The sequence below is a fragment of the Lepeophtheirus salmonis genome, chromosome 13, assembly GCF_016086655.4.
Source record: "Lepeophtheirus salmonis chromosome 13, UVic_Lsal_1.4, whole genome shotgun sequence".
NCBI classification, from domain to species: Eukaryota; Metazoa; Arthropoda; class Copepoda; order Siphonostomatoida; family Caligidae; genus Lepeophtheirus; species Lepeophtheirus salmonis.
Window position 1 is genome coordinate 32,463,600 of NC_052143.2, and position 14,043 is coordinate 32,477,642.

The window sequence follows — 14,043 nt, forward strand, 5'->3', positions numbered from 1 at the left end:
GGAAAACAAAACAGTGTTGCATAATTTCAGGGAATGTAGCTTTCTTAAGTATATAATGCAATAAATTAACAAGCTTGTACACTGTGCAATCAAAATTGAGTAGTAACAATATGATAATATTCATCTCACGAGGAGTTTTGCTTGTGCTGCTCTAAATTAAGAAAAAGTTGGTGGAGGGTATATATGAAAATAAAATAAAAAATAAACGATCTTTACCCAGGTGAACACTTAGAGCTAGAGCTCTAAAATTAATATGTAATTTATTGCAATGATTAGAATTGATGTCTTGTCCTATCTTTTTGTTGTTGTTTTTTTTTAAATTATGAACGCAAATTTTAAATTGTAATGGTTTAAAATGCTGTAGTTTTGTTTATCTGGAGCTTTTTTTTTATTTTTGGTTGGTTATAATATTGGTAAATAATTAAACAACATTAAAGGTAATTTATTCCTCAAACATAAATTTGTGGTGTTTAACTGTTGTCGTATTGTAATGAGCTTGGTCCATTGGGGCAGTTGCAAAATTTGACGGGATGCATTAAATTTGAGGAAACCCCCTTTGTTGCTATAAAATTCAAAAAGATTCAATGAATAAAAGACATGTTTTGGTTTTCTGATTTAAACTTACGATTGTCTTAATCAAACCAAACCCAATTTTTTTCATCTAAGCGAGCTGTTTTCAGTTTTTTCTAGAATTCAACATGATGTATATTTTTAAGAAGCAATTTTTACCTGTATTAAATAGTATAATTGATATATTTTATAATTTCAGGAAAGTGAATCAAATGAGTAAGATTCTCATGACATCATCTAGATATGGAAAACCTTTTTAAGTGATTAAATGGTGAATATATGTATTTTATATAATTTTACTTTTTAATATCTTAAAAAAACCTTCTAAAAGTATTTCGTGTAATTAATAATATGTAAATTAAATATAAAATTAACTAAAACTTTTTTTAACTAATTTTATGTCGTATAATTTATTTTTAGTAGGTTATAAAAACTACTATTGGCCAATAATTTCATCTTCAAATGGTTCACGTAGAAGAACATTTTCAACAATACGGCGTCAATAAAAGTAATATCGTCAATAGCTACTCTATTAAGAACTTAAAATGATCAAGGAGATACTGTGTAGTTTGAAATTATAAGTCTTTAAGTATATATATTATTTCTTAAAAATAATTTATTTAATTTAAAAATGCAAAAAGTTAAATATATACTATTTTTTTAAAAGTAAAACTATTTACGATTTTTCATAAGAATTAATGTTTTTTAAGTAATTTTGACTCACATCAGACAAAAACTATTCTTATGAACACAGTATCATGTTTAAACCATTTTTAGATTCTTTGAGCCCCTTTGTTTTTCTAAAACGAACTTTAGCTAATAAGGGCTTAAAATCAATAATCATTTTCAATACTTAAATTACAGTTCCTTTGCCTGATATAAAGTTTTCCTATTGCAAGCAAAACTTTGTGAAATATACTTTAAATAAATAGCACATATACAAATCAATTTTCATATTGCATTTGTTGAATAAATACATTAATGTTTATTTGTCAATGACGTCAGGATTGATGTGTATTAAAAAAATGTCTCAATGCAGATAATTATAGGTACAATAAGAATTGGTTGAGATTCATATAATTTTTTAATGGCAATCCTAGTTATTAATAACATTAATAAAATTATCTATTATTTAATCATTTTTCTGAAAAGTTCGATTTATATTACTTATATATAATTTAAATTGGAACACAATTTTGATTTGTCCGTTCATGGAATTATGTACAATGGAGATCACAAATTTTTCGAAGAATGTTGAAATTTTTGATTTTAACCCTTCAATACCTTTTGTTGCACATATACACTAAAAAACGCCTTTTTATATAATCTTTAACTAAAATATATCAAATTACAACTATTTTTACATCTGAAACAACTCTGTTGATAATTATAAGTAGATATTAGTATGATTTTGTAACAGTAGGTAATTAGTTATAAAACAAATTTAGTATAAATCATTATACTACTTCTGTGGAAAAAAAAATCACTTGATAAAATTATTTTCAGACTAATAAATAGAAAAGTATTTAGCAGTTCAGGATTTTGAATTTCATATACTTTTAACTATTACAATTTGTTATATGGCGTTCTGAACAAGGATAAACGATAATGTTGTATTATGAATAAGTATTATGAAAATTGGTAGAGAATTTAACACGGTGGAGTCTATGTAAATTTTTTTCACTTAAGCAACAGATCTAGAAATTTGCCGTTCTTTTTTTTAATCTTTTTTCATTAGATAATAAGTCAGCCCATTCACTATATATTTTTGTCTTTATATAGTCCCTAAACTATGAGTTAACAAAACTTCCTACTCCTTTATATAAATTATATTTTCCTATTATGGGAATTTTATATTCCTTTTAAATTTTGTTTAGCAGGGCCTTACATTAACACTTGTCCAACCGTCTGGGATAGGCAAATTGTTCTGTAGGACAGGTTAATATAGTGTATATCCTGCCTTAATGGACAGGTGGTCTCAATTCATGCAATCTAAGTTCGTTTTGATATGCGACATAGTTGAATTATCATATCCACATTGGATTTTTCTTTATTTTAACAAATTTACATCGACAGCCATTATTTCCTGCTTATAATTATGGCGTCTAAAGGACAGTATAAGGCAAAAATTAATTTAAAGCCCTATTTAGCCCAAATATTATCAATATTTCTCATTTCTTCATAGACCTACAGTTTGTCACGCCTTTTTAGTTATGGCAACCTTTTAAACAGCTGCAGTGAGATTAACCTTTATTCTTCAATTTTGACCTCCTCAAACTGTGCCATAGAGTAGTTTTAAGGATCTAAAATCCAAAAAAAAATGAAGTCCCGTCCTAAATTTGAAAGACGTCCCAATCTTTTTTGGCTATACAACATAATCATAGATATTACCCATTTACGTCATTATTAATAAATTTTAACAAATTTATATAGGAATAAAAATGATTTAATTACGCATTAGTTTTGAATAATGGACAACTATTATTATATATGAGGGATACTTAACTTTTACTCTACTTAATCAATTTTTAAACTGGGTAATCCAGGATGACCGGGAGAGATGAGAGGAAGAAGGACGTGGAGGAATGAAACTACACACTGTTTATTCATGTGTATTCTAATTATACTCTAAATATATATTTTTACAAAAACCAGCACCAAATCCAAAGGACAAATACTATAACATCACAAAAATATAGTTAAAATTATGCCATCTAGAGGGTGCTCTAAAAGTTAAAACATTATTCGAAAACCAAGAACAGCTACGGGAAGGGCATGGAAAGGATATGGGACTTATTTAAAGGGTGGAATTGACTCAAAAATATCGGTTCAAATTACCAAGATTTTGACAAACTGAACCATTATTCAATTTTAGTAATCCACCAGTTCTGTTAACATCAATATAAACTCTCTATCATCACTATCGATGGAGTTACTTGAACCTTATCTAAATATATTTTGACCTCCACCAGGCACGGAGGCACACAATAATGGCCACTCGTGGAGGAATGGCGTTGTGTTCATAAAAAAATTTTATACACAAAACTTTTTCAGATTTCATATTTTTGTCAGTTCAATTTGATGAGCAAAGCATTCTTCCTTGTATTTTAAAAGTTTCATAGATGTAGGTTTCAAGGTTATCAAAATATTTAGTTCTAAATTTGTTCCAGTTTAAAAATTCCCACCCTGTATATATTACGTAAAAAAATTAGTTGGATTTTTCCTTGTTTTTATTTTTCTTCAAAATTGTCCTTGTTTTTATTTTTCTTCAAAATTGTTTAATGTTGTCGTACCACATATAAATATAGCTTTGTGACTCTAGCTGATAGTATAAATTGAGGATTTCAAAACTGATTAATTTATGTATTTAATATTAATCCTATTCCAAACTCTTTATTATACATTCAATCCCAAAGTGCAAATAGTAAGAAGGAAAATTTCGTAAAAAATGTGCCACTTTGACAAAAAACAAATTTGTTTTGAATGTATGTGTGGTCTGAAAGAATAATGAGACCTCTTGAAACAACAAATACACAGTACTCCTTTCATTTCTTGTAAAACGAAGTAATGTAACACTTACATTAATGTACCTATGTTAATATTTATTTAATTCCATTAGCAAGATATTTTATTACAAAAAAACGAAGAGTTCTTAGAAATATATCTTTTTCATGAATCAAGATTGTCTTTGATTCGAAAACCGCTTTATTCTTAAATAAAGATACAAAATGTTGTATCTCCAATTTTTTGTAGACTCAAAAAATACCCATACCCCCACCCCCCAAAATAGAAAAATTAAATTATGAAGTGTTTGTGATTTAGATGAGTGGAATCGATTAATAAACTAAACAAAAAATCTATTTTTTCGAAAATTGATTAAATAATTATTCAGACATTAAAAATAGGACATATACAGGAGTGGGCATAAGTATCCTTACATTAGTATAATTACCTCTTATTTAAATCTAGTGTGTTTATCTTGCTAACTCTTAACTTCACCTGAAAGTACTGTCCATAGATCATAACTTTTGTTTTTATACTGAATCTATTCAGGTTCTAAAGGAAACAGCAAGAAGACAAACGTTAAGTCCTTGCAAAATTATTTGAGGGCAGTAACGATCCTAAGACAATCCTGAAAGTCAAAAAAAATTACAAGGAGCACCCTCTATGACGTCTGCAAGTGACGTAATTTTTATACTACGAAGATGAAGTACATTATGATCCAAACAGGAAAGAAACTCTGCAAATATGTAGATCAAATCCAGGAATCATAAAGCTATTCAGTGATGAGTCAAACTTCTCCTTGGACGATACTGTCCCAGATAATGTTGCTTTGCTTGATCACCAGTGACAGGAATGTAATGTCGTGTCACATTTTTGTCAACCGTCTCAAGTTGACCTCCTCATTGTACAAGTACCTTCGTAAGAATGTTTCTCTAGATATCCTACAGATACAAGGTTCATGTGAGTGCAAGAGTCAGTGCTTATTCATGTAACCAAAACTATCATACATTATCTCGGCAGCCAGTTCCACGTCGTTGTCAAAGATAATGAGTGGCCTTCCAACAGCCCAGATATTAAACTGTGTGATCTCGTGTTGTGATCAGAGCTGAGAAGGAAGGTAAACAAACATTGACATGGCTGCTTGAGATCCCTGAAGCTCTCTGTGAAAAGTAAATGATTTCTTCAACAAGAAAGATGTCCTGACAGCCTCCTCAATTTATGTGTCCCGTTTATAGTTGGTGATCAATGCCGAGGGTGGTCCTATTAAATGATACAGCATGTATTTGTACATTTTAAATTGCATATTTTATAAGTTTTGTTATTTAATGCCATCTACTATTATTTAAACTTACTTAAAAATACTGTTGGGATACTTCTGGCCACCTCAGTAGATGTATACAATTTGGATCTCAGGATTATTTGGTATCGTTTTTATTCGTAGGGGAATTTGTACTACGGTAATTTTGTCTTCCAGGGGTTTTTACATCGATACTTTTTGTCATATTTCTCACCTTTTCGAAATGGTATTGAGATCTTAGTGGATTTTTTTTTTTTTTTTAAAACAGTTCAAAATAATATGCAACTTTTAACATCAATTTCATAACCCAATGGATAATACTTCATCTGTATTATCAACGTTTATGTTGAAATTCTTTGTAGGGACTATCCAGACCAGTATTACTAAGAGTGAGTGCCACGATACACTGGGAACCTCTTGACCATGACAGGAGCTCTGCCAATAAAAAAATATAACATTTCATATATTAATATATTTGAATACATAACATAAATACATTTTATTTGAAGATGAAAGAATAAAATTTTAAATTCAATTGAGATTTATAAAATCATATTGAACGACTTAGCTAAATTAACAACGTGCTCGGGGAAAATTATTCTCTTGAACTCACTGCGAGTAGGTTTGCGTCCCGGTCATTCCTAGAGAAGGAAATATGTATATTGACTTCAAAGAAAATTCTTATGTTAGATGGAGTAAATATAATGGTTACTCTTCATTAACTAGTGCAACTCCATCGGACAAATTAAAGGAACATTAAAAAATATAGATATTTTATATATAATTATCCGTATATATATGTCTCGGGAAGCCATTGTCATGTCATTCGCTTGTCAGCGTCCGTATGACCATTGTGAGCATCAAATTGTGTTGTTAATTAACAGCGAAAATACTTTATATTTTATAAGGGAAAGAAGAATCAAAAGCATTATAGATTGCTCTCTAAAAAGAAACTCCCCACGAGAACTGGACATAATGGACATTGAAATGGAGCCTCAGTCCAGTTCCTCCTCTTCATTTGAACTATCGTGTCTTATTGTTAGCTTCTTGTGTTGCTGTATTACTTGGGCGGCCAAGCAAGTGTGTGAATCAATTTGTAGACTTAGGATTCTAAAGGTTAGAGTTATTAAATTAATTTTTTACGTCTTGTCTAAATCAACAGTATATTTTCATTGAGTCTATGCACTGCAGTCTTTAATATATATTACACAGGGTCATTTAAGATATTGATACACTTTTAAAAGGTTTGGTAACGATTTTTTTTTTTTTGAGAAACAGTATGATAATAGTTAATTTTATGAAGAGGATCCAAATCTGTAATTAAGTACACCTTTTCGAGTTTAAGTCCACATGGCAGAGTTGCAGTACTCCTATAATGGTTTTATGACGCAAAATTGACATGGGCTTAATTAGGGTTCAAGAAATATAGACTAGAGTCCATTCTTTAGTAAAATCCTGAAATAGTATTTTAATGACAAAAAGGACTATAACGAAATTCAGACAGTGTATTATTGTAGAATGATATCCACTATTCTTTTCCAAACTGGATTGATAGTGGATCTATATAGTCATATAAAATATGAACAAGAACGCGTGCAAGACTTTTTGTAGTTGTACCATTAACTGTAGTTTTTACTTTCTACACTTGTTATCATTATTAATAATTTTTGAAAAGAAAACATCAAAGTACCTATAGAGTAATAAGTAGTTCTTGCTGTACTCATAGTAGAATTGAGAATGGACATCGGAGTAATAGCAGTCTATATTTGTTTTTATTTTCTTCCTCTCACAACTTGTAGCAGATGATTTAACAAAACTTAATTATAGCTTAGTTTCTCTCAGAGCAAAAAAAAATTCAAATTGTCAAGATTACCACCTTAACTTTTGGTTTATTTTATTTTAAATACCAGCAACTTTTTATATACATAAATCTACTTCATATAGCCCCAATTCTGCTAAAATGCCAATGAAAATCCATTTGACTTATTTCATGCTCTTTTTTGATAGTAAGAAATTATCATTTTTTTTTGTGTGTGTGTGTGTTTGATTCTAGAACGAATTAACATATATACTACAAAAGAAAAAAGTTACTTTTCATATAATTGAAAAATATAGTAAAGTACAATAATAAATAAACCATTCTAAATTTACAATATTTTTGACATCAAAGGATCTAATAATTAATAAAAAAGATTTATAATAAAATTATATTTTTAACAAAGAAAATTCTAATGATATTTCCAAAATATGTCAAAACATATATAAGACACAAATATCTAAAAATTATTATAATAATGTAATTTAAGTTTTGTGCCTTTACCCACCTTTTTAAGCCATTGACAAATTTATTAGGCATAACGATTCTTTCATATATTAGTATGAACTAAACAAAGGATAATTGAGTTCGAATTATTGCAAAATTAATGTCAATGGTGAAGAACAAGGATTTGCATAAAGTACACAAAACATAATATTTCCTTTTCCAAAAATGTATGAGAAAGTAAAATAATTAATCAAATGGTTATGAGCAAATTATATAAAAATCTTAACCGCAAAGTGGTACCACTGTCAATAAATTGTGATGCTCTAGAAGAGGGGATCTCAAACTTTTTTCTCCATTTTCCTACTTTTTAACGAGCCAACTCTCTATTTACCCACCACAGCATAGGTCTTAGTTCAATTCGATTTTAACTCATGCAGTGTATATTTTGTAAATAGATGTTTTACTTTTTGGTGATATTTGACAGTCCATAATTGTTTTCCCCATATAATATATTTTTTTTACTAACAGTTATCACATGGAAATAAAATACATATGAAAAGATTTATAATGTTGTTGTTTTTTTTTTCAATTTATTTGGCCCATAAAAAACATAGAAAAAATGATCCACTAGATTTGATTTTGATCTCAACTATACTCGAAACGTACCTGGAGGAAAATGCAGTCAGTAGCGTGAGCACCACCACAACAATGCAAGGATATGAACCATGCATAGTGGTCCAGAATCATTTCATACTATTCTCCACAAAAACAGCTTTTGATTAGGAGTCATACAACAGGTATTCGATATATATTGCTTCCTTTCAGGAAGTTTTGACAACTCAAAAGCTAAAGTGTTGCCTCTATCAAAAGGTTGTCACTTTTGAAGTCCAGAAAATAATGCTAACACTCGTCCACTAGCCTATTGGAGTCAATAATGGCTTCGTTCTTAAGAACGTCGCTAACGCTACCAGCAGTTTTTGTAGATTAGCGGAAATACTTTCGTTAATACTTTTCAGAATGCTCTTGAAAATATTAACTGACATTATTTGTAATGGGTACTAATTTGATCCCAAAATTTGTAGTAAGTAATAAATATTTCCTAAAAATTTTAATCAAAAAATATAATATAATGTTTTTACTTTAAGAATAACTAAGTATTCATTATTAAGACACCAAACTCTTGTTTTGAATGTTATTTTTAAATAAGCATAGAAATACACTAATATTTTTTCCCCCAGTTCACTAACCCTGTATAAAAAGGTGTTCATTAAAAGTGTATGAAAATCATAAAATTTCATATGTAAACAATTTGCAAAAAGCCACATGGCTGAATTTAATAGTGGTTAAAAGTCAGCATTAGAGTGGATCTAGAGCCATGGGGATTATGCCTCCCTCCAGGAGGACATTTTATAGGAACTCAAATTAGAAAAACAATAATAAATATTCCTCATATTTTCTAAAGAAGAAGATTAAAATATTTTTTCACAAAAGAATTCAACATACGTAAGCTTAGGAATGTTCAAAATATTCTGAAGCGGGTGCGCCTAATCGAAAAAAGATTTGAAATTTAACTTCTAAAAAAGAATACAACATCCAAAATTTCCCTAAATAAATAGACTTAAGATAATCTGTAGCCTATAGACGCTAAAATTTACACATAATCTTCACTATGAAAATTGTGCTACTCGGCTACTGTCAAAATGACATTTTACCAGCAAAAAAACTGAATTTGATTATTAATTATAATGCCAAAAGGGGGAAAGAAAATATTACTTCAATACCTGCCAAAGGTCTGATACAGTAGTTATTGATAAAGATCATCCATTATCATACAAAGAAGATAACATGTCTTCAACCATTGAGGCGGATATCAAAAAGAAAATCCTTGGTCGTTCAAAAGCAGAAAAAGTGTTTCGGCCCTGGTGGGATACTCTGGAGGACTACTTGCTCAATACTCTTGTCATATTCGGTAAGTGAAATACTGTAAAACTGTTGATCATTAATTATTGCAGAAATAATATCATTAATGTTTGTATTTTGTAAATAAAAATATACTATGGGGTTTTTCCATCTCTAATAATACTTTGTCAAATACTTAAATTAAATTCCCATATTTGTGAAAAATGTGTAATGTATGAAACATATTTATAAAATATTAAAATGTCATTGATTATTTGACAATTAGTGATGGTACGATTAATCAGAATCGTAAAAAGAACGTGTTATTTCCGAATATAATTTACTAATGTTATTCAATCATTTATAACTATTTATGTACCTGCTTTCTGTTTTTTGTAAGGAAAAAATTATAAAAATTTACGGTCAATATACAGGAAACAATCATGTTAATAAATGACTTTAGTCTTATAATCTTATAAAAAATAGTGGTGATATAGTTTATAATAAAAAAATCTTGAAAAATGAGAAGATACCAATTGAGAAAAAACTTATTCTATGCGCATGCAGTTAATTGTTATTTTTTTGGAATAAGTTTTCTAAATAATGTTATAAATCTGGGACCCTATTCAACATTTCTAAACGTGTATGAGATGTGCAACCTATGTACATCTACGGGGCTGTCAAAAAGTTTTGAAACATGAATTTAATTACGTTTTGATCAAGGAAAGTCTATGATTGCTTTCAACAGGACTGGGCTCCTGCACATACGGCAAAAGTCATGCAGGATTGGATGGCAAAAAAATAAAATTCTGTCCAAAGGACTTTTGTCTACTGCAGAGCTCCTACTGGAATCCCCTTGATTACAGCATCTGGTGGCGAATTGAAAGCAAGGCATGTAGACAACGTCACTGCAGCATTGAGTCCCTAAAGTATTTGGTTGAGATAGAGGGACCATAAATGTCGTGTGCAAAGCGTTCTGGTATCGCGCAAAGCCTGTGGTTGTTGACGAAGGTACTCAAATCCTAGGAGACTTTCTGATGGCCTGGGATAATATATTGTTACACTGATATAATAACTTTTAATTATATTATTTACTTGTAATATAAGTTAGAACATGAACATTATTAGTCAATTGGAATAAGCAACGTCGAGACATGTTTGGTAAAAAAAAAAAAAAGATTAGGAATTTATTTTCCTTATTCATGAACTATCGTTTTGCGTTGATATATTAGGATTTTAGATTAAAAACCTTACGACATCATATTTTGGTAATATCATTTATTGTACTTTTTTATTATCTACTTTATTCTTTCAACATTATTTCTATTATATAAATTAACCAATGAATTATAAACCGATAATTATCATTCTTTAAATATTGAAACTAATAGCCATCCTAACTTAACTGGTGTTTCATTTATTTTATTACCCATATATAATAACAATATCTATATTCTTTTTTTTTATTGGGTTTAAAAATGGTAAATTTGATTATTTTTCATATTGATGTATTTTATTACAAATTAAATTGATTAAATTACAACCTTGTAGATACGAATTGCAAAACTTTTCACACTTACTAAGCCTTATTGTGAAACGATAAAAAAATTACATGAAATCAAAGATGTATATTCTTAAATACAGTAATACCTTCAAAATCAATCATTATCTATAACATACCCAAAACTGACTATAATCTTGTTTCTGTAAAATGAGAAACATTTTTTATAGGCCTCTACCAAACAGTTCAGCTGTCGCTTCATGGTAAAAGTGCATTTCGAAGAACGTGCATAGATTTTTATGCATTAAAATTAAATAAAATATGTTTTTATGCATAAATCAAAGATATGGTAACTCAAAATGTGTTCTACCAAACGGTCGAGCCGGGTTTTAAAGATTTATAGTTTTTACGATGGAATTTGCTCTCACGCATGCAAAATTTACCCATTCTGGTACCATCTGACATCTTCACAAGTAAAAAAAAGATGACCAAAAGAAAACTTTGGACTAATAATCGCATTTGTAAGAAAAAAATTATTCGGTTTGTTTATGCAGTGTGAATATCCAAACACGTTGTAGGGAAAGAAGACTGTAGAAAGTTTCCATCTTTGTAGTTTGCAACAAAATGGATGAGGCCTCCATCAGGAAGACTTTATTTTAGCAGCTAATGGAAATCATATAGAATCAATTATTACTTAATTATATGATAATTTATGAAATAAAATTTCAAGTTTCTATCTCTTATTGTTTCTAGAGATATATGTATGATCAAATATTGTTATATAATATTTGATCAGATATCGGTTAGACACACTGGATATTATTTAAAATTGGATTTTGTTTTTTTTTATTAAATAGAATACGTTCAATATTTGGCAACTGTAAAAAATCAGAAGATTTAATTGGCTAATTAAAATATTGGTCTAGCTCTGGACTAGAAACTACCTCTTTGGCCATGTCACTCACAATCCGAAGTATTGCTGTCTGTGTTTAGAGTTATAATTCATGAATATTGTACTTGCTTCAAATTATACATTTTTTCACTCAGTTATATTATGTCAATGCGCATTATATAAAGGTTTTTCAAAACAAAAATGCCCTCTCCCTTTTGGCTAAAAACTCGGACAACCAATTTTGGAATGCCTCTATTGAGGCCAAATTTGTACCCCAATTGCGTTCGCCATTGATAAGAACAGGTGGTAATCATTTGGTACCAGGTCCGGTAGGGTGGATGCATCAAAACTCTACATCCAAGTTCCCAGATCTTCTGGCGCGTCATCAAAGACGTGTGTTGCCTGGCGCTGTCTTGATGATGCCTAGTTGTCTGGAGTTCATCAGAACCTCCTTTGTTGGTTCACACCCAAGCGAAGAAAGCAGACAGGGGAGATAGATAAAGCTAAGTGTCTATCACCGATACTTTTCTGAGTGCGTGCTATCGATAAACCTTCAAGAGCGAAGTAAACTGGGATACGTGGACCAAAAAACCTTGCACAGGAAATCTAAATTTTGGTTTCGATTTTCCTAAGTCGAAGGAAATTCTAGATTGAGATCTTTGAGGGGTTGTTCTTCAATTGATATTAGTCCCCTTGCTTCAAAAAAACTCAACCCCAGTATGAGTATGATTATTAAAATTTGTTTTCAAACGTACGTCCCAGAAGTCTAAATTACTTCTCAATCTGAACAACCACAATAAATTTAAAAATTTCCATACCAATTCAATTTTTTTCAGGCCTAACCCCCACATTGCCATTGGAGCATACAGACGAGATTTTGCCACGTACCGTACAGGCATTTCGAGCACCAAAGAAAATTGTGATGTTGTCTTAGCAGTTCTGCACTGATTTTCCTGAAAAACGGGGTGTACTAAAGGAGATGGATGACCTTTGGAAGTACAATCATGTCCCATATTTTAATCTTATCCAGGATATTTATTTGAGGTTGGTCATACCAACTTGTCACGTTTCTGACAATTTCAACTATTCTCCCCCAGTTTATATCCATAGTGACGACCCCAACACTCAACACAGCCTTTGTATTTTTACAAGTATAAATCCAACAAGCATTTCAATGATAAACGCTAGCTTATAGTTAGTGAATGTTTGACGAGCTTTTAAAAGCTAGGTTATTGACATTTACTGAGAAAAAAAAACTACTAATAATATGCTGTTGATCAAATAGACTATATGGATATATTTGGATGCCAAATATTTATAAAAATATTTTTGATCTAAGAAATAACAATGCGGTCATGCAGGCATTTAACATATAGCATTGAGTGTGTAAAGAATAGTGTTCTCTGATGTATATCATAACTCATACGTGTTTACTTTATATATTAAGAGTTATACAAGATATGAAACAATGGTTTGTTAAAATTAATTAAATCTCGTAGGCGTTTGGGTCAGCTCATTTTAAAAAAAGAAGTAAGTTATATAAAATTGAAAATAAATGAGTGTGACTTTAAAAGAGGCTTACCAACAAGTTAAAGTACTCTCTGCCTCATGAAGTCGTATTTTATTTTATTTTTCAATTTTTTCTTATTATTATTTTTCTCTTTAGGAGAGAACATCGAAGTATTGGGTAGCTACGTATGAGTGTATTCATTGAAAACGAAGAGGAACAATGAGGATTTGTTAGGGGGTGTTACTTTTTTATTATTAAAATTAATTTTGTCTGTGTGTCGAATCTTATTCACTCAGGGCAATGCCAGGTACAACCGCTTGTCCCCTATATGGCAATAAAAAGTGTGCTTTGATGGATATAATTACAGGAAATGTAATTTTTTTAATAAAAAAATTTAATCGGAAAAGAAGAATTAGAAAAGGGCTTGTTTTTTATATCGACTCATGAGATGACCTCATATAGGGAATCGTAAATTCTGGTGTTCTAGATATTATACTGGCTGTAAGGATAAAACATCTCAAAAAAATTAATCACTTTACTTCATTTTGAATAACAGCCAAAAATTGTTCAGAATACCTGTTCTAAATGCTGTCCGTTTGAAGTGAAT

The 14,043-nt window shown here is 30.0% G+C and overlaps 1 protein-coding gene across 3 annotated transcripts in view; it reads left to right on the forward strand.

Moving 5' to 3' along the window:
• Nucleotides 1-14,043, forward strand: part of LOC121128531 (uncharacterized) — a 345,068-nt gene that overhangs the window by 99,730 nt on the left and 231,295 nt on the right. The window contains exons 2-4 of one of the 3 annotated variants that reach the window (XM_071892521.1): nucleotides 770-841; nucleotides 991-1,078; nucleotides 9,451-9,603. In XM_071892521.1, the coding sequence (XP_071748622.1) occupies nucleotides 1,033-1,078; nucleotides 9,451-9,603 (199 nt within the window). In that variant the 5' untranslated portion in view covers nucleotides 770-841; nucleotides 991-1,032. The remainder of the gene's footprint in view (nucleotides 1-769; nucleotides 842-990; nucleotides 1,079-9,450; nucleotides 9,604-14,043) is intronic. The other 2 variants (XM_071892522.1, XM_071892523.1) reach the window with 2 other exon arrangements.